The sequence below is a fragment of the Ctenopharyngodon idella genome, chromosome 22 (assembly GCF_019924925.1).
Source record: "Ctenopharyngodon idella isolate HZGC_01 chromosome 22, HZGC01, whole genome shotgun sequence".
Taxonomy (NCBI): domain Eukaryota; kingdom Metazoa; phylum Chordata; class Actinopteri; order Cypriniformes; family Xenocyprididae; genus Ctenopharyngodon; species Ctenopharyngodon idella.
The window spans coordinates 30291513-30313478 of NC_067241.1; the positions used below are offsets into that span (position 1 = coordinate 30291513).

The 21966-nt window shown below is 37.3% G+C and overlaps 1 protein-coding gene across 1 annotated transcript in view; it reads left to right on the forward strand.

Moving 5' to 3' along the window:
* mybl2a (v-myb avian myeloblastosis viral oncogene homolog-like 2a) overlaps nucleotides 1–21966 on the forward strand; it is a 46131-nt gene that overhangs the window by 1019 nt on the left and 23146 nt on the right. Inside the window, exons 2-7 of the mRNA XM_051880504.1 lie at nucleotides 468–539; nucleotides 8779–8884; nucleotides 11160–11231; nucleotides 11348–11440; nucleotides 11719–11939; nucleotides 12844–12991. Coding sequence (XP_051736464.1) covers nucleotides 8783–8884; nucleotides 11160–11231; nucleotides 11348–11440; nucleotides 11719–11939; nucleotides 12844–12991 — 636 coding nt within the window. The 5' untranslated portion in view covers nucleotides 468–539; nucleotides 8779–8782. The remainder of the gene's footprint in view (nucleotides 1–467; nucleotides 540–8778; nucleotides 8885–11159; nucleotides 11232–11347; nucleotides 11441–11718; nucleotides 11940–12843; nucleotides 12992–21966) is intronic.

Here is a 21966-nt window from a genome sequence, read left to right on the forward strand (position 1 = left end):
AATAAATGGTAGTGTATTAGTGCTCTTGGATGCAGTGATATTGAAATTTTTGCCTGTATTCGAAAGCTTTTTAGCTAGATTCTTTAGCTTCAAAATAATTTGTTTTGCAACAGTTTTAGAACTCATTTTATTTGCATTTGTCATGCATCTCAAAGCACATGTTTTTGTGTGAATTTGTTGTTGTGTTTGGAACAAGAAGTCTGGTAGTGTGTGATCCTCAAATCATTCATTCCCAGCTTTTCCCTGTCAAACAAAGTCGGCAAATGTATGATGCAGAGTGTTTTAAAATCTATTCAGATTTTAAAAGTTGAAGTGTTGTGTATTCCAGCCTTTAGTTGAACACAGAAATCACAACCACTGTTAAAAGCTACAGTTATGTGTAGCTATGCAAGAAAAATAAATCTGGTGTTAAATGTGTAATGGAAAGTTTTATTTATTGTACTAAAGTGATTCTTTCAAAATTTCAGGTTCAGTGTACTTATCTGGCAATTCATTTGAGTCATCCTTTAAAAGCTCAGCTATTTAAAAGAGAAAGTAAGGTATGTTGTATGTTTTCTTTGTTTGTTTAACTTCTACCTCTGTTGACTTCATTATGTTTCTTTCTGTGTCTTTACACTAATAAGTGAGCATGTGTTATCAAAACCTAATTTCATTACATTTTGCAAAAACACAATTCCTATCACTATCACTCAGTTTTCTGCACCTAGCTTCTCATTGGAGCAGTTTGTGCAGTTTTCTGGGGTCGTCATAGTTGGGTAAACTTCTATAGTGGTGAATAGTGTTGTCACGGTACCAAAATTCCAGTAGTCGGTACCAATACCATGAAAATTGGTACAGAGAACCATAAAATTTCGGTACCACAGCAAAATCTGTTGGAACTATTTTACTATTTTTATATAGCCTATTTTAAAAACATATTAAATATGATTTGGAGCATGTGTGTATGTTTGTGTGTGTATATAAAGGCTATCTCAATTAAATAAATTTTGAAATATAAAATAAATGCTCAAACATCCATTTTGTACTGTTGAAAAAACCAGCATATGCTGGTTAAGGTAGGTTTTGAAGCTGGTATGCTGGTTTGAGCTGGTTTATGCTGGTCAAGTGCTGGTCCTATGCTGGTGCTGGTCCTGGACCAGCATGGACCAGCTCAAACCAGCATACCAGCTTCAAAACCTACCTTACCAGCATATGCTGGTTTTTTCAACAGGGGTAACAGACGTGCGTGTTTATTTTAGCTATTCCGTCAGTGAAACAACACACTACAGCCTGTAAAACTATGAAATAAATATCAGTAAATGATGGTAACCTAAATAATAAGAAAGTTAAATATTATTTTAAAAAACATTCGTTTTTTATTTCCACACAAAGATGCATCACATAGCCTACCGCTCTGCTCTTTGAGAGAGATGTGGGACACGAGCAGGAAAGAGACCATTTCTCTTTAATAATATCTTCATGTTATCTTCTGATGTTACAAGCAACTGACACTTGTTGTAAAAGGTCTGAAGAGCGAGTTTCATCCTCCGCAGGGGCAAGACATTAATTCCTTATAAAGTCTAATAACAAGCACAAACTGTGTTAAATAGAAATAGACGCGCAAGCAAAAAGGTTTCTGTCCGGTGTTTTTTCTACTTTACCAGAGTAAAGAATGCCTATAATAGCCTATAATAGGCCTAAATGCGAACGAAAGGAAGAAACATTTATAATCCCCTGCATGAGTGAAGATTTGGGAAAAGAAACAGAGATTCCATGTTCAGTGGGATAACTAATGGAATATTGTTAAATTCTCTGCTAATCGGGTGACCAGATCGCGATTCGCAAAACAGAATACAAAGCTTAAATTTATGGACTCTTGTACCTCTCTCATTCGGCATGAACCAAAATGTTTCCATGGCTGCAATGCTAACCTATTATTCCTTTTGTAAACAAAGCTTTGTGCTTCACTCGTGTCATATTCAAGTAAATACTGCCACAGCCCTATCAGTGGGTACTGAATATACCCAAATTCTCTGTACTACCGGTACTACAGAAATGCGGGTATCGTCACATTTTCAGTACCGACTTGGTACCGAAGTACCGGTACTTTTGACAACACTAGTGGTGAATGGGAGACGACAGCAATTACATACAAAAAATATATAATTTTTGTATTTCCAATTGCTCTAATGGCAAAAGAAAAAATCAGTGATTTATTTTTTATGACTTTCCAAAAGAGGGAAAGAATATAGAGAGATTGATTACTAGGGATGTAATGGTATTATCAATATCGTGGTATCACGATAGCAAAATTGTTTCGAGATTATCGTGGTCACATGACTGTGTGAAACGATAAGTCTTCTGGGCAAAAAGTGTAGGTTTTTTTTTTTCCCGGTTCCGAAAACGGTTCTGTTGTGATGGGTGGGCGAATTGCGAGGAGCGTATCCTTTAATAGAGACATCTTGCCTCATGAATATTATACCAATGAATGTACTGAAAAGCCCTCGTGGCTCGTGCTACTCATATACGTCAGATATCAATGCAGAAAGAGAGAGAGAGAAGGAAGGAAAGAAAGAAAGATCGAACGCACGCACACACGAACAAATGCACGAACAAACACGTGCACGAGAGAGAGGTGCACAAAGGCAAGCTGCACGATTATTAATCTTTAAAAGATCGTGTTCTCGATTTCATCACCCACATGATCTAATGGACTACTTGCACTGAGCCTTGTGACGCACTTCCGGTTTGAAATATTACGGCTCAGTTGTTTCCGGTTATATATATTTTCAATGCGCCGTTATCACATAGCTAACTAAATCCATCTTAAAACGAGAGTCCTCTGGATGATTTTAAATTCCGGACATATTCAGAGACAAGAGAAGAGATATTCTGATGATTACCGTGTACAGACCTTTCCAAACTCAACGGAACTTTAAGTTTTAATCCAACATAAGCCGAGATTCTTTCACCACAGGATATCAACGCTCTACTAGTGATCGTGACGCTGCAGTGTGAGACGTGATGAACAAGATCAGAATAAGCATAATATTTTAGTCACTATTCTGTGCCATTTTTTACTGACAATTATTTATGTAATTCACACATTTATGCCAGAAATCCTAATAATCAAGGTAGTTGCGCTGTCATTGCGTTATTCTTTAAGATTAATTAATAACACCGTTAAAGCAGTTACATTCATTCAACTATTTCAAACATTGGAATAAAAGAGCACCAACGCAAGCAATCGTACGAAAATTAACCATAGTTACTACACTCACTATAGTAAAACGTTCGCCTTCATAAGTATTTGATTAATTATAACTATTATATGAAAGGTACGTTATACTGCTGTTTGATTGTCAGCTTGGTTTGTTTGTGCATGTCTTGTATCCTCTTCTGCTCGTTTACAGTCAGAGAGCAGCTAGCGCGCGACGGTGCTAGAGGACTTAAAGTGATTGTCATTCTGTTAACAGGTTGTCAGAGGGAATCAGCGATGGTTGACAATTTTAACTTGTTTTTGTTTGCAGTGCAACTGTAACGTAAAATAGTCTTGCCATTGTGATAATGCGTTGTCACTCACCCATTTACTACACTTACCATAGTAAAACCATGCGCTTTCTTAAGTGTGTTTATCAGTCAAATTCATTTAAATGTAAATTTAACATCATATGAAATATGATGACTAAGAGAAAAACACTGCTAATGAGAAGACAAGCACTTGACGGCGGAAGGTTAGTGGGGAAATATATTTATTTATTATTCAGTATGCGCATTTGGAAGGAAAATATATTAATAAACATTTCAACAGGTTGAACATAATTAATGTTAATGCAGAGAATATGATTAATTGTTTAAAAAACATTTGGCAGCCCTAAAACGTACTAATCTGTTTTTTCATGAGAAGCTCTCTGTATATAAGTGCGCTGAATGCTGACCGGAAACGCTCGAGCCGTAATAAGTAGAACGCGGAAGTAGTTGTGCAAGTAGTCCATTCCTAACAACAATTCGCCTGTGTATATTAAACTTTTGACAAAAATAAAATCACGACATTCAAATCTGCATTCCCCCCTGCCATTGATCTAAAGAGAGTTGTCATGTTTAGATCTAAACAGCTTCACAAACAATCTTGTCAAATACTCAGTATCATTTCTGTTACAAATATTCCAATAGACCCTTTTCACAGACTGTCATGACGCATTTTAACGGTCATCAATACAGTAAATCCTGCAAAATATATATATATATTTTTTTTTTTTAAACATATGTACATTTATAACTAGGGATGCACCGATATCAGTATCGGGCCCGATACCAAGCTCGTGTACTTGTACTCGTACTCGTAAAAATACCCCTGATACCTCGCGTGATGTAACTGACAGAATTTTCCGTGCACAGAGACACCGGTGGCAGCAGCAGAAACAATGTCAGCCTCAGAGGTGTGGAAATACTTCAGAATGAATAATGACAACCCACACATTGCGAACTGCATGCTTTCAATCACAATTCGTTATCGATTAGTGAAGGCGGGATAGGTGGAATCGCACTGAATGACACAGATGACACAATGACACATTTCTTGTGCGCGATCAGTTCTCCTCGCGCCTGAATGGTCAAATGCACATGTAGTTGTCAAAATGTCCATTGTATGGAGTATCTCACGTAAATACAGTAGGTTATGGCTTAAATCGACGTAAACTTTTGGGTGAAAACAGGATGTGTGTCAGTAGCCTGTGTCCTACATGTGTCCTTCATTTCATATGTATTATCCAAAGTGTGATTTGTCATTAATGTTAATAAAACAACAAAAGATGTTAAATTTATACACGGTAAATTAACCTACTGTATCTGAAAAACAAGTTTATTTAATTTGTATCTCTGTAGTATTTGTTGTATTGTTTGTAATTTGTTTGTAAATTTCTTTTTATATAACAACAATTATATACATGGGTAATTGTGCCCTTTGAAGGTTATTGGACACTGAAATTTTTGTTCTTTGTTTGTGACAAGCACATAAAAAATTAGTACTTTTTTCATGAGAGTAATAATAAAGAAGCTGTCCTACATTCATTAGTCTCACTGTGTTGTGCTTGGAAAACTGCAAATTCACCAAAAAAAAAAAAAAAAGAGAGAGAGAGAGAGAGAGGAAAAAAAAAATTAATAAATGTATAGGCATCGGTATCGACGAGTACCAGGAAAAAAATATCGGTACTCGTACTCTGTCCTTAAAAAATGGTATCGGTGCATCCCTATTTATAACACTATACTTAGTATTATATTACCTTCAAATTTTTTTGCATCAAATTACAAAAAACTAATTAACGCTGCTGTGAGGGTGTTTCTAATACAGCGGCTATGGAAGTGACAGTAAAAATGACATCTTTCTCTCTTCTGACTGCCGTTATTAATCGTTATTAATTTTTTCCTCTTTTTGAAAGTTGTGAAAACACTATTGTGGAGTTTTTCTTTTGCTATTTGAGCAAATGGAAACGCAAAAAAATATATTTATTGTATTCTCTCATTCACCGCTATAGAATTTGACCCAATTGAAAAGGGTCTGTTATCACAGAACCGTACAAAAGTGTATTATTCAGATACGCTGATGTCTACTTTACCAATCAAAATAGAATAAGGCCCAATCCCAATTCTACCCCTTTCCCCCTACCCCTTCGTTTTGTGCATTCACGTGAAGGGGTAGGAGTGTCTCGATTCTCTTTTGGCTGAGTGGTAGGGGTAAGGGGAAGGGCCTGATAGCCCTTCAAACGAAGATTTTTCAGGACCACACTTCGAACGAAGGGGTATGAGAAATTTCCAAGCATACACCGACTACCATGCTGCTAGAATGCGTGTAGTGATCATGGTAGTGATATTTCCACACAGGACTGATCACTTGTGTGTTACCTGGCTGCCAGTTTCTCCATAGCTTGCTAAAAGCGCTATTTGAATGATGTGAACACAACTGAATAATACAGTTAAAAGAAATATCTGTCATCCTTCATAGCGCAGTCACTATGTACATATTGTATCATCTGTAAACTCTTGTGTTACCAAGGCAACAACTGACTCGTTTGTATTACATTGCAAAGAGCTCCGTTATCGCAGCACCAAAGTAGAAAACAAAACCATATCTGTACCGGCTGGCTCGGCACGGAATGAAGCTTGGCCCGATGGAAGAGCGGCTCCACTAGTCTTGTACATTCTGTATCATTCTGTATCGTCTTGAGAAACTGAAGGCTCATATGTTTTTGAACTGAAACCAAGCGCCGTTTTCTTAAGTCCAAAATACAGCGCAAAACGTAGGGATTGAGTAATCTGTTAAATGTGCTCGCGCCTGGTTTCTAATAAAAGAATAAAACTAGGTATGATGATGTGTGTAATGGTGTAGTAGTGGTGTCCCATTTCTTAGGGGAATATTTTCACCCGTACACCTTGCCACTCTATTTGAAGGGGAAAGGCGAAGGGGTATAAAAGAGAATTGGGATTGGGCCTAAATCACCTTTTGAAAGTGCTTCTAATAACCACTGTATCGATTGCATTGTTACGCCACTAGGTGGCAACAAATTACTGTTAAAAATGTCTCTATCACTGAATCATTCTTTTAGAAAGAAATGAAGTCTTTATGAATCCAACTTACAAAAATATTGTTTCACCAGTCTGGATCTTACATGTGTGTTCAAGCATCTTATTTGTGTTGAATTTGTGGTAACACTTTACAATAAGGTTCATTTGGTAACATTAGTTAATGTATTAACTAACATGAACTAACCATGAGCAATATATTTGTTAATCTTTGTTAATGTTATCATTTTACTTCACAGTGCATTAACTAATGTTAACAAATACAACTCTTGAGAATGTTAGAAAAAATAATAGATGTTACCTTTGTCAAGGTCCAGCTGGTGCAATTATTTTATTTTATAAAAGGGAGTTTTAGGTCATTTAACTCTAATACTATATCTCACCTCTAAGCAACAGTTATGATTAGAGGATAAAGAAAAGAGGACAGGATATGACATGGTTAATTTGTACATCATTGCAATGTTCAATCATTGTTTAACACTTATGGCAATTTTTCCAAGTCTTCATTTGTCTTTTTTTTTTTTTTTTTAAATATTGTATCATGTAATTTATATCGAAGTATTATTGTATCGTGAGATTTTGATATTGTTACATCCCTATTGATTACGTTGGTCAGAAGAGAGAAAAGATGTCAAATTTGCCGTCACTCAGTTGTTGTATTAGAAACACCCTCGCAGCACCGGTAATTGTTTTTTTTGTTTTTTTTTGTCATTTACTGCCAAGGTAATATAACACAAAGTAGAGTGTTATAAATGTGTATTAAATTTATTAAAAATGAAAATATGAAAAATTTGAATAGATTTGCAATAACTGTGGAAAAGCATCATCACAGTCTGTGAAGAGGGTCCATAGAAGTTAGGCTTGCTGCAGTAGTCGGTGTTACCAGTGTCACCGGTATTCAGCCGCAACACCGGTTTCATCACTTGCCCGCTGCGACACTGCCCCCACTGTCGTTTTTATTTTATTTTAGTAATAAAAATCATTTAGTTCAGTTGGAGAACAGACGCTACAATTAAAAACACCTGTACAGTAGAGGGTGCAGCTCAAACAAACCTTTCAGCAGTGCTGCCATGCTGGATTGCAGAAGAAAAGGGCGCAGGAGAAGAAAGTTCAACATTCTTATTTCAGCAATTAAAAACAAAAAAATGAAACACAAATGTGATGTTTAAAGTAATTTTTGCTTATTTGTATGGTTGGATTGGATCATCAAAGGTCAGCAGCAAAGACATTGGTTAATAAAGTGAGATTAAATACATAAAGTATATTTGTGTAATTTAACATTTTTAATTCTTGCAGGTTTGCATAATAATCTGAGTTTGCATTTCACTTTATTTTTTATTTTATATGAGGAATACTGAATCTGAGATGAGGAAATGCATTTTCACATTTAGTCTAGAACTATAATAACCATCACCTTCACACAGCGCACACAACAACTCTGCAACTTATTTTATTTTAGTAATAAAAATCATTTAGTTCAGTTGGAGAACAGACGCTACAATTAAAAACTGAACGCGTCTGCTCAATTCAGTATGAGCCCAACAAGAGCAATGAGGAACGCAGCACAGATCAGCAGCAGGAGTCAGATTTCACCTCACTTCGCCCATTTCGCCTCACTCCTGACTGACAGTACGATGGCAGAAGATTTGGTTTCAAGGCAAAATGTAAAAGCGCCTATTTAAGCGAGTTTATTGTATTGTTTTGTTGTTGTGTTTTTCATTAAGAATAATAATGAACCCATCGTTAAAGCAATTGACTAATTAACTAATTAACAATTCACTAATTCGAAAGTGAAAGTAAAATGCGCATGGCCATTCATAATGGTGCATGTCCACTGGCGTGGAGTGAGTGTTTTCAGTCCATAGGAATTAATTGAAAATGCTCGCTCTGCTCTGCGCCAGTGGACACACCATAAACGATTTAAAAGCGAGGGAAAGGGGGGGAAAACTCCAGCGTCCTACGGATACCAGTATTACCAGTGTTGTCACACGTCGATTAACCGGTGGGAAAATTTCCTCACCGTCACATCACTAATAGAAGTGTATAGCAGCGTTCAGCTCCAGTTTAGGGTTGGAGTTAAACTCTGCACTTGGCTCAAATAATACATGCCAGTGCCAGTGCTAAGCAACTGAACTGGACAAATTCAAACATTCCAACAAAAATACAGCTGGAAGCAGAAGCAATTATTTGGTGTGCTGATTCTCATCTCTGTATTTGTAGTGTAATGGAAGCTATGGTAAGTCTTAACCCTAAGTGTGTGACTGATCTTGAGTCTGATGTTGATGAAGATATTGAGCGACTGAAGAGCAGATGGACTTCAAAAGAGGTGAGCTAAAGCACTGAGGTGCATTTAAATCATTAATAAGATAATACATCACTTTCTAGAATTAATTAATTGTACATGATTCCAGCATGTATTTGAATATGTAAGGAATAATTGATGGTGGGCTGTTGAATTCTTAAAAAATAATGCACACCCGAGGTGGTAATGCGGCCACGACGTAAAGCGGAGGGAATTCAACAGCCCAGAGTCAATTATTCCACTTATACTATGGTTACCTCACCTTAAGACACTGTTCCGATGTTGTATTTTAAGACATTTGTCCTTAAAACACTCTTGTGTGTGGGACTAATTTCTTACGCATCTCATCCCAAGCCTCCATTGCTAATTCCAAAACGTCATTTCAGAACTAGTAACAGAGGCTTGAGCCATTGATAGCAGACTAATACAGTTGATACAGTTATTAACACAGCTGAGAGAGAGAGAGAGAATAAGCATATGTGAAATAGTCTACCTGAGTCTGTGCGTCTCTCACGGCACCAGTGTCTCTACTAATAGCAAAACTATAAGTTATCTACCTCAAGAACCGCACAGTTATTACCTCGCTGGTGAGTCATGTATCTTTTAAGTTGCTAAACTATTTTACTGATTAATTTGTCAGAGCAGCGCTGGCAAATTCTATACAGTACGTGTGTACGTTTGAAAGAGAGAGCGAGAGAGTATTTGCTTTCAGGACACAATAAAACGTATTTTGTGGCAAAAACCATGTGGTAATAATTTGTCGTTTTCATCCTATTGTTTACTATATTTGCTTGGTCGGTGTCATTGTGGGTTTTGATTCTTTTGCGGTTGTAGGCTGTAGGACCTATTAAAATAACTGAAAACATTTGGTTAAGTGATATGGAACTGCACTGCGGTCAAGACCTGCCTAGAACTACTTTAGCCGTGCGTTTCCCTGAAAATAATTGCACACCTTAGAACGTTGGTCAACCAATCAGATTCGAGCATTCAACAGCCCCGTAGTATAAACTGAAAACAAATGTTAGACAGTGAAGCTGAAAGTAAATTTCAAGTCCAGTTTGTGGGTGAATTTCAAGATGTATTATGGATGGGGAAAATAACATTAATTTCTGTTATTAATATTGGATAGTTTTTGTGTTTAAAAACTCTGAAACCAATATCATCAATATCTCATTACTCCCTAAAAAAATTAATTGCGTTTAGTTTTTATGGAAAATAATGTTATGTTACTTTTGCATTACTTTTCTGATCTGGGCTGGGTTTGCTTGTTTGTTTGTTTTTTAAATAAAAAAAATGATATTGGCAAATCTAAAGGCTCACACCAGAAGTGAAATGAATAAGCATTAGGCTGAAGGAAATGCTGATTCACACCTGTACAGTAGAGGGTGCAGCTCAAACAAACCTTTCAGCAGTGCTGCCATGCTGGATTGCAGAAGAAAAGGGCGCAGGAGAAGAAAGTTCAACATTCTTATTTCAGCAATTAAAAACAGAAATGTGATGTTTAAAGTAATTTTTGCTTATTTGTATGGTTGGATTGGATCATCAAAGGTCAGCAGCAAAGACATTGGTTAATAAAGTGAGATTAAATACATAAAGTATATTTGTGTAATTTAACATTTTTAATTCTTGCAGGTTTGCATAACATTCTGAGTTTGCATTTCACTTTATTTTTTATTTTATATGAGGAATACTGAATCTGAGATGAGGAAATGCATTTTCACATTTAGTCTAGAACTATAATAACCATCACCTTCACACAGCGCACACAACAACTCTGCACTCACTCCTGATTTCTCTCAACATGGGGACAGGAGAGCTGTCAGTCAATAAATGGGAAAACAATGTAACTTTGCTTATTTGAAAAAGTAACTCAGATATTTTGTTGTAACTTTAAAAGTAATGCATTACTCACTTGGAAAAAGTAATGTGATTATGCAACTCGCGTTACTTGTAATGCATTACTCGTAATGTGTTACTCCCAACACTGAAAATGTTTTTTTTTGTTGTTGTTTTTTTTTTTTTTTTGTGCGTGTGTGTGTCTGGTGAGATTAATGGCAAAACTGTTTAATTAGTATATGAAAATGTAATCTTTAATTGTTAAAAAAAAGTCACAATGCAAAAAATCGCAATAGTCTTTAAACAAAATATAAATTCTTATAAATAGCTTCTTTTCATTTTGGTGTACAATATGACCAAAATATGACATGTTCTTGATAGGTTTCTTGATATTCAACCTTGTAACATGCACATTTTTAAAGGTAAACTTTTTCTGGTGGTTTGTTTTATGGCTAACTTTTAGGATGAAAGTCTTGCGTCCCTCGTGGGGAGGTTTGGAAGGGATGAGTGGGAACTGATTGCAGGCTACCTACCTGTGAGTGATTTCTAATTTAAAGTGTTAATTCATAAATATTGAAGTGTTTATTTGTATATTTGTGGTTGTACATATTCGAGAAATTGTGGGAACTATGGAATTATATATTATTGCAGGGGCGCTCCGCACAGGACTGTAAATACAGATTCACAGTTGTCTTAGACCCAGAGCTCATTAAAGGAACCTGGACCAAAGAAGAAGATGAAAAGGTGAGCATTAATTGGTGTATTTATTAGACTTAAAGTATCAGGGCTGGACAAAAGGGCATGGTTTTGTGTCACTTGCCCTATATTTTAATTTTATGGCATTAATTGAGTGCCACAGTTTGCTTCTGTGTTATCAGACAACCACACCATTGCACAAAATGCATGGAGCCCATGGATATCCTCATTCTTTTCTAAGAAGTATTATCTTGAAGATGGAACATTTATTCCAAAATGGAACATCTTGTCAAAAGCTGTCTAACTGTTGTCTTCTCTTTCTGTAGCTCATTCAGCTGGTGTCTTTGTATGGTGACAAGAAGTGGAGCACAATTGCAAAGCACCTAAAAGGTCGAAGGGGCAAACAGTGCAGAGAGCGGTGGCATAATCACCTTGACCCTTCTGTGATTAAGACACCCTGGACAAAAGAGGAGGATCTTCTAATCATAAAATACCATTGTGTTCTGGGATCTCGTTGGGCACAAATTGCAAAGTTTCTCCCTGGAAGGTAATTTAGAGCTTAAAGAAATTTGTAGATTTTTAAAGTCTTGTTTGTATTGTTAAAATATATCTGTATTGTTATAGTTAGAGTTAAATAGTCTTATATATTGTCATTTATTGTATCTTTATTTGTAATAGGGATGCACCGATACCATTTTTTAAGGACCGAGTACCGATACTTCTTTTTCTGGTTAATTTCTCTCTCTCTCTCTCTCTCTCTCTCTCTCTCTCTCTCTCTCTCTCTCTCTCTCTCTCTCTCTCTCTCTTTTTGGTGATGTTGCAGTTTTCCAAGCACAACACAGTGAGACTAATGAATGTAGGACAGCTTCTTTATTATTACTCTCATGAAAAAAGTAATAATTTTTATGTGCTTGTCACAAAAATTTCACAGTGTCCAATAATCTTCAAAGGGCATAATTACCAATATATATAATTGTTGTTATATAAAAAGAAATTTACAAACAAATTACAAACAATACAACAAATACTGTAGAGATACAAATTAAATATTTTTCAGATACAGTAGGTTTATTTACCATGTATACATTTATTTAACATCTTTTGTTGTTTTATTAACATTAATGACAAATATAGGCTACGGTCCCTTTAAGACCAAATCCATGGATACTGACACATATCCTGTTTTCACCCAAATGTTTACGTCGACTTAAGCCATAACCGACTGTTTTTACGTGAGATACTCCACAAAAGATGGAAATTTTGACAACTATGTGTGCATTTGACCATACAGGCGTGAGGAGAACTGATCACGCGCAAGAAAGAGAGCGCGCACACTGATAACCGATATTGGTATTGGTATCGGTTCATCCCTAATTTGTAATTACTGTTATAAGTGTTATATACGGTTATATGAACTCAGTACTCAGAAAGCATTTGGTAATGTTTGATAGGACTGATAATTCCATAAAGAACCATTGGTATTCAACCCTTAAGCGTAAAATGGACAAGGGCACCTATAAGATGGAAGATGTTGATTTGAGTGATCTTGGAATCTACCTGACACAAAAAGAAACATCTGCTTCCACAAGTCATGAAAAGGTATTCTATATCTTTACCTTGTACTGTTGTGTAAATATCCAGTTTGTTTAGCACTAGATCTTGCAAAATTCTTTTTTATTTTACGTAGCCCTGTAGTTACCATAACCATACTAAGGTTGTCACTAACGACTATTTTGGTAATCGAGTAATCGTTTGATTATTCTGACAATTACACGAGTAATTGAACGTCCCTCCCCCTCTGGGCGCAGGCGTTGAGCCAGAGACGGATGCACTCAGTGCTTGGCATTTATCACAACTATTCAGTGTTTTCAACCACATGATGTTTATTTTAGGTTTTGGATATTTAAATACACATAAGTACTAGTAACAATACATTTAGAGTTTGTAAAATATACACTGATGTCTAAGGAAGCTGCAATAATAATCCTTTCCATTATAATTAGACTACGCATTATATTCATATCTGATATGTATTACATACTGTGAGTAAGGCAAGCAACTATAAAGTTTACCCTGTTCTTCTCCCAATTTACCAGACACTTACATCCATCCGTGTATTTCGAATGAAGTGGATGAATTCACGCGTTGTAAATCTGACACAAACATGCCCATCGTGCATATAGCTCAACTGCTAACACGAACATTATAAACGTCCACAACAAAACATTAACTTACACATATGGCTTAAAAAATAACTATATAATAGCAATAACACAATAATAATTGATTCAAGTAAAGTATTAAAAGCAAGTAATCGAATGGTTTTATTGAACAAAACTGTCAAAATACATAATGTATTGAATTGTACAACTAATGTTCTTTATGTATTATAACAAATGCCTGCAGAGGGCACCAGCGGCCTGACGATTGTTTTTACCCTTTAAAACACCCCGGGTTACTTGACTGTAACCCTGTTCCCTGAAAAAGCAGGAACGAGAAGCTCAGGTGGTGCGAACACAGACCTCCCTGGCAATTTATGTAAGAGACTGCTGTTGTGTTGTCCATCCGCACTAAGACATGACAGCCTCTCAGCTGCTGGAGAAAGTATTTCAGGGACAGAAACACAGCCATCAGCTCTAGGCAGTTGATGTGCCAGACAAGCTGATGGCCCTCCCATTCCCCTTAAGATCACTCCCCAGCCCGTCAGTGAACACCTAACATTTCGCTGGAAACCGCTGCCCCCTGAAGCACCAGAGGTGGCGGGGGGCAGCCACCAAGGGGGACCATCCCCACAGGGCTGGGCGCAAGACCATTAGGACTTTGTCTTTTTAGATAAAATAGTCCTGAAGTCTTGCCTGGGAGGCTGCTGAGGGCGGCGAGATGATCCCCAATCTCAGCGAGGGGGAGCTCGACTCGCTACACTTTGTTTTTGAGCCTCCCTTTTTGAAGGACCGGTTGGGACTGGGTGGCTGATGGCCCCTCCCCCTGAATGCGGCGAGGAAGAAATTGCAATAAATCGACGTCGAGGGCACAAAGATACGGGAGGTATACGGTTTTCTACATGACTTTAATTCGTTAACCTCTAGCCACTAGTTTGTTAACCTCTAGCTTAGAGCGTTTGGGGGTCTCTTGTTCCTGTGGCCAGTCTAGCTGTAATCTGGCCATAGCCCGAGTCACTACCTCGAGTAATTCCTCAACGGATTTATCTTCTTGCGAAGAATGCTCAGAAGCAGCGAGCTTGAAAAGAGAATCGTCATCCCCCGTGTGAGCTGAAGAAGCACCAGAGTGCACATTGAGATCACGTGAGTGGATGCATGGATCAGGTGACAAAACGAGCAATAGGGCAGGACCTGTCTCCCGCTTGTCAGCTAAATCCATTCTCGAGCCCCACGATCATACTGTGGGTGCTGGCCCTTGGAAGTACGCCAGACGAGCACGGAGCATTTTAACTGTGAACAGTTCACAATGCTCGTACTCGCCCTTTTCCAGCGCAAGGACAGCATGCTCTTCCCCCAAACAAAGCAATACTGGTGTTTGTCTGATTCGGAGATGGGACGCGAACACGGAGGCACACACCGTTTGCTTTGATCGCTCGTACTTTCTCTTCAATGAAAATATATAAAATATATATATATATATATATAATATAATATATATATAATATAATATAATATATATATAATATTAGGGCTGTCACGATATTATATATATTTTTTTTTTTTTTTTTTTTTATTGTAGCCAAAAGAATTCACTACATCGATTTATCGCGATATCTATAGAATCCTTGGGGGAAAAAATGTATCAGTCTAAATAATTTTTACTTTGTTTATTTAGTTTTTCTCTTTCAGGGTTGCTGCACATTTTTTAAGGTCAAATTTAAGGCTTTTTAAGACCTGAAGAAATAAAAATTAATAGGCCTACTAAGTAGCCTATACATTATGGCTGTTATGAAATAATTAATCCATCTTTGGAATACAGAGGTGACACAGAATGAGAAGTGGCATTAATATATTTACACAGCATTTACAATTTGTCTACATAAATTTAATTCAATATTTAAATATGGATTTTTTTCTAATTTTAACTTTTTAATTAAAATGTACTTTAAATATGAAACTAAACTGCCAGTAGGTGGCAGCAAGTCACTGTCTTAATGAGTGAGTGAGTCATTCATTCAACCGATTTGTTCAAATGACTGATTCATTCAGGAAGCAAGCAAGTGACCGTCTTTATTGAATGGGTCATTTAATCATTAAACTGATTCGTTCTAAACACGGATTCAGTCAGTATAACAAAAACATTTCTGTCTGTTGCACAGGGGTTCTGTTCTGCTGTTCATAATTTTGAAATTTTTGTTGGCAAAATAAAGAAAAAAACCCCCCAAAAAAACAATATTAACAATACTGTGTCTAAAATGTAACTCGCATTGTTCATTTAAATGTTAAATGAACATTGCATTTGTGCTGATTTGGGGAAAACTGCTCTCTTGCTCGTGTAATATTGTAATACAACTACATCTTATCACATGAGATATAATGACAAAAACTCGTCGGGGCAAAAATGCCCGTGTATCTTGAATTTTGAGGGCATATAACTGCATGCATAGCTACATCAGGCTGAGTAACGCTGCATTCACACGGGGCGTAGGCGTTAACGCTTCTCGTTTACATTGAATGGGTGACGTCATGCGTTGACGAACTGAATTGTGGGTTCCGTTGCGTCGCTTCACTCGCGTTGCAAGTGGCAGAAGTTGAAAAGCTTGTTCGACTTGGTGCAGCGCTGCACAGACCGATCGGCGGCTGACTTGAAGCAGTGCATGCCAGTAAGAAATTTTGTCCGACTTGAGACAGCGCCGACGCCTTGTGACTGTGACGTATGGCTTCAAAGTACCACGAGAGCAATTCAAGATCAGCCACCTGAGTCAGCCAGCGCAGTTTCTCAAGAGGAGCTGCACGAGGTCTGATGACGACACAGCTGTTTCACGATTGGCCGGATTAAAGCTCTTTTCATGTAGTCGTGATGTTGTATTGTGTCATGTTTATCAAAATAATACTGATTAAAAACTTAGACCCCACTACATTAGTTTTTATATAGTATATGCTTATGTTGAACTTTATTCTTGTAAAAACAGAAGCTGTAAGCGGTACACAAAGTATTGAATGAAAATGTCTCTAAAACATCAGTGTATTAGTCAAATATTGCATTTATTTCACTTCAGCTGTGATAAAGTATGCAAACGCAGCGTGAGCGTCACTACGAGAAGCAGAAAGTGTCCGACTTCAAGTCTCCGTTTTCAGCTCCTCCCCGCCTGCATGCGGCTACTCTCGCCGATCAGTTACATCCAGCCGCAGCCAATGTCGAACACACCTGAAGACTTCTCAACTTTTAAAGCGCAAACGCAGGCGTCAGCCAATCAGATCACCTTATTCAAACACTCTAGAGCAGTCGCTAGTTAATTGCGTTCATGCAACACCGGAAAGTAATGTGATTGGCTGTTATCACGATAACGGTCGCGTCAACACAAGCTTCAGACACGCCCTCCGTCAAGCGTTAACGCCGACGCCCCGTGTGAATGCAGCGTAAGACGAGTAAAGAAAACGCGGTACTTATTAAAAGAATCACCCTTTATTTAAATATATGGACACAGAAAATCGCTGTTAATAGGTTAATATAACATTTCCCATTCCATGACTAGTAAAATAATCGCAACTTACTCTCTGTAAAATGGCGCAATCCACAGGGTAATGGACACGGAAGTGGGTAAAAAGGTTGGTGGTGTTGCCACCCTACGCACTGACTGTAGCTAGGCAAATCCTGCAGATTGGGTTGTCTAAGGAGCTGTTTTCTTGGAAGCCGAAAAACTCCCATACTGTCGAGCTTACTTTACTTTTTTCGGGTGTGGACAGAGCCTCTCCCGCTCGGACGACATGGTTCTTCTCGGAATAGCTGCGCGCGCTGCGTCGTCGTCTTGTTTGACAGATGTCAGCGTTAAGGAGCAATACTGCCACCTGAGAGGTCAACCAGGTACTGGCGCTGGAGTATTTACATGTCATGATATTATAAGCCTCCTATTCATTTAAAATATTGTGGTTATCGCCAATACCGTTATATTGTCACACCCTAAATTAACACGATATTGATATTTCATGCTTTGAATATCACGATTATCGTCAATACCGGTATATTGCGACACCCCTAATAAAAAAAAATATATATATATATCGCTTAATATATTAATATAATATATATGGATCACTTTTTCACTTGTGTGACAGAGATGAAAAAGGAATGAGAGAGAAAGTTTCTGCGCACTGCCTGCCAAATCTAACTCCTAACAAAGGGAAAGAAAGAAAGAGCTTGAGCAGAGCTTGTCACACATGCTTCACAGAATGGCCTCTGAAGACAAAAGTCCTGCAGATGCACATGTGGTTCATCTAATTATAGCCTCTGACTCGACACATTCTGATGACGTCACGATCAAGGCTATTGAAAATCTAGGTCAATTTCATTGACGTTTTATACACATTCACAGCTGGTCACCACTAAAGATGTTTCCCATAGCGCTGAAATATTCGTCCACATTCTGCACAACTTCCTATTCTTTTCTCCCCTTATCACTAGTAAAGCAGTAAAGACTTGCATCGCTTTTCTTGTGGCTCATCGACTGAAAATTACAACCAAAAGCTGCACAATGTGGCATCGTATATTATTCCGAGTTGTGTTGCGTTAAAATAGCAATATGACAGTGTCAGTAGAGCAGTGAATACAACCATTTGATGTCACCAACATAGAACGCAAAGAAAATGGCGCCGCCCATTGTCCAAATATGTCATGGGTTTTTTTAAATAACGTAAATTTTTTAATGGGTTTTCTACTACATATTTCAGTAAGAGACATCATTTACGTTATATTAAGCCATACAAGTCTTAACACCAGGGGTTCCCTTTAATCCTCTGGAGTCGGGAAACGCGCCGGCGTGTTTTGCAGGATTTTTTTCACATTGCAGCAAAACAGACTTAAAATACTCTGTCATTTTTTTGTCATAGAGACAGAAGTAATATATCAATTAAAACTATAGAATGTCTTCTTTTATTTGTGTACACTCAGAATTAAAACAAAATGGTATGCTTTTTGCAAAATAAAGAAACCTAATATGATGCGTGATGCGCAGCGTCTCTCACAAATGTCTCCATGGTTGCAAGGCACACTCCCTGTGCAAGCAGGGGGTCACAGGCGCTGCATAATATCATTGCGCCTGCTGCACCCATGGTACGGCAGCAAAGTTCCTTGATTATTACGCCGGAATGAGAGTATAGTTCCTAGCCATATCGGCCTAGAAAATCGTAACTTTTCATTTTCCGTCGGTCTTAGTACACAATGTAACTACAGAAGAGTCAAGTTTTAAATAGGAAAAATATCAAAACTCTTTGGTCATTTTTGAGCGAGATGCTAACGGTCTAATCAGATTCAATGAACTATGCTAAAACTGGTACCGCCAGACCCGGAGATCGGCTGAATGGATTCGAAAACGGTAAAACTCAACTGTTTAACTCTAGGGGAGTTGGAAAATTAGCCTATTTTCAAAAATTGGAGTGTTCCTTTAATACAGCTGATATGATCCTGTTACCAGCATGCTCACAGAGGGTTTTTTCACATAGCCTACCTGACTGAAAGGGCTCATTATGCGGCTCATTATGTGGGTCTTTGTTTTCTCAGCTGTGAATCACAGCATTATTCATGAAGATTCATACCTCCATGCATACTGTGTGTCTTGACAAAAAGTGTCTTACAAAATTTAAATAAATATATTGTTTTATATGAATGAGTAGGCAGGATCATTTTTACATCATTTTGAAGCAAAAATTCTAGTGTACAACCTCCAATACCCAGAAGTCTTGTGAACACACATTTGTTTTTTTGGCCTTATTTTAGTGACTTAAGTTTTTTGTTTTTTCTATAACCACACATAAACGTTATTCCTTCAAAAATACAAACATGTACATACATGTTTCTCACATATTATGGTAGCCTAATTCGTGCTGAATACAGTGTAATGACACCTTTTCCATTAATATGTTTATGAACAACTGAAAAAAGTGCAAATGTCAGGGCATGTCAAAACTTCTCCAGGGCCCCAAATCAGGTTAATCGCATACATTAGCACTTAGCCAAGTGTTGCATGATTTAACATGTTTCTAGCATGTTTGGTACTTAATGGCATATTTAAATGTGTTTCTGATTTAAATTTTGTAAGACACTTTTTGTCAAGAGACACAGAATGCATGGAGGTGTGAATCTTCATGAATAATGCTGTGATTCACACCTGAGAAGACAAAGACCCACATAATGAGCTGCATAATGAGCCCTTACAGTCAGGTAGGCTATGTGAGAGAAACGTCTGTGAGCATGCTGATAGGAGGATCATATCAGCTGTATTAACATTAATATAATGTCCACTCTTGACAGAAAACATGATTTTTGTGATCTCATGCATGCACGTATTATTGCACATCATGTGAAGAAAATTTTGTATAGGCCTATTATATTTAAAATTACAGAACCAGTCAAAAGATTGGACGCATTCCTATTATAATGTTTTTAAAAGAAGTCTCATGCTCATCATGCTGTATATCAAAAATACAGAAAAAACAGCAATACTGTGAAATATTATTACAATTTAAAATAATGGTTTCTATTTTAATATAAAATATAATGTATTTCTGTGATGCAAAGCGTCTGAACATGTTACCTCTATGGCATTTCATATAGGCTTTTAGCTTAAAAGCATGCACATTTGGAGAAATATTGATGGATTCTCATATGTTTGTCAATTTTCCATACAGAGGAGTAATATTTATTAAATATTTATTGTCATCCCAATGAGCGCTGGATACTGTGTTTTCAATTCATACTTGCAGCCGGAGGGCGCTATGTGCACATTTAGTCCACAAATGACTCATTATGAAGAACTGGCATAGCATGTGACCCTCCAGGAACTAACAGAGACTTCCAGAGATTGCTATAACCATGGCTATAACATGCAGATAGACACTTTTGAAGATAATAAATACACGATTGCGATGATGTATACATGTATTGCCTCAGAATTTGCGTCTGAATAGCGCTCGCACTGTGGGCGTGGCTGAATTAGTGGATAATGAGCTGACTCACGGACGTCTGACATGTCTCTCTTTTCATACAGATTACATAAACAGAAATTTTTTGTTTTCAATGTGACTTACATGATTTAAAACCTGACATTTCATCGTTTCTTCAGACATATGTCTCATTTTTGTGTGATTAGGATTCGCTAAGTTACAGTTCATTTTCTGAGAACTATCAGATTGGACTTCGTTCAGAGGGAGACGACAGATCACGCGTCATGTTAGTTTTTTTTTTATTTTGCAAAAAGCACACCATTTTGTTTTTACTCTGAGTGTAAACAAATAAAATAAGACATTCTATAGTTTCAATTGATATATTACTTCTGTCTCTATAACAAAAAATGACGGAGTATTTTAAGTCTGTTTTGCTGCAATGTGAAAAAAATCCTGCAAAGCGCTCCGGCGAGTTTTCCGACTCCAGAGTGTTAATGCCAGGAAACAGGAAGTTGTTGTAACTCAGTCTTGCCCTGAACGCATCTACATGACAATATTCAGTTATAGTAAGAGCACTACCCGCTGGCAACAGGAAGTGGCGTGTTTGACTGTGATGCACCACTAGCAACATACTAAAATATGCAATTGAGTACTAAACATACTAGAAACATTCTAAAACATGCTAGCAACACTTGCTATTATATAAAGCATGCTATTATCGTCATGAAACAGGAAGTTGTTGTAACTCAAGCATACAATGTCCAATCTGCCTTAAACTTCATGTTTGATAAGTGCCCTGGCCTGAAGACATCTACACGGCAAAATTTAGTTATAGTCATATCGCCACCAACTGGTAGCAGGAAGTGTGGCAAATACAAATGACTGACGTTGTCCTCCTATATTTACATACTTAAATGCATATTGCCCACCGTGCTCTATTTTCCTAAAGCCACCAGGTGGCGGTAGCACAGGTGCGAGGGCCCTTTCATCACTGCTCGCAGCTTTAATTATCTTTATTTTGTGGTTTTGTCATATTTTTTCTTTATTTGATGTTTTTATTATTAGTAAGTTGTTCTGCAGACAAAAAAAATGAAACTGCATCCTATAGAATAGAACATCCTGTTCAGAATAAGCTGTGATTTCTCCCATTTAATAATAATATCAAGTATTCTTCTGTTTTGATCTGCAGTCTAATAAAAGTAAAACAAAAAAAAAATAAAATGGTAGCAGCCTATGTACCTGCACCTGTTTCTGAATATTTATTGATTTAAATAGTGTCGTGGAAATTCCCAATACTAATCTGACTTCACCACTGACGATTCAAACAACCTCCAGTTGTCAATATAATATAATATAATATAATACTACAGTACCAATACAGTACAACAGTACCTTCGAGGTAATTCCCGTCCCGAATATAATACAATACAATACTACAGTATCTCGAGGTAATTCCCTTCTCGAATACTTCTAATA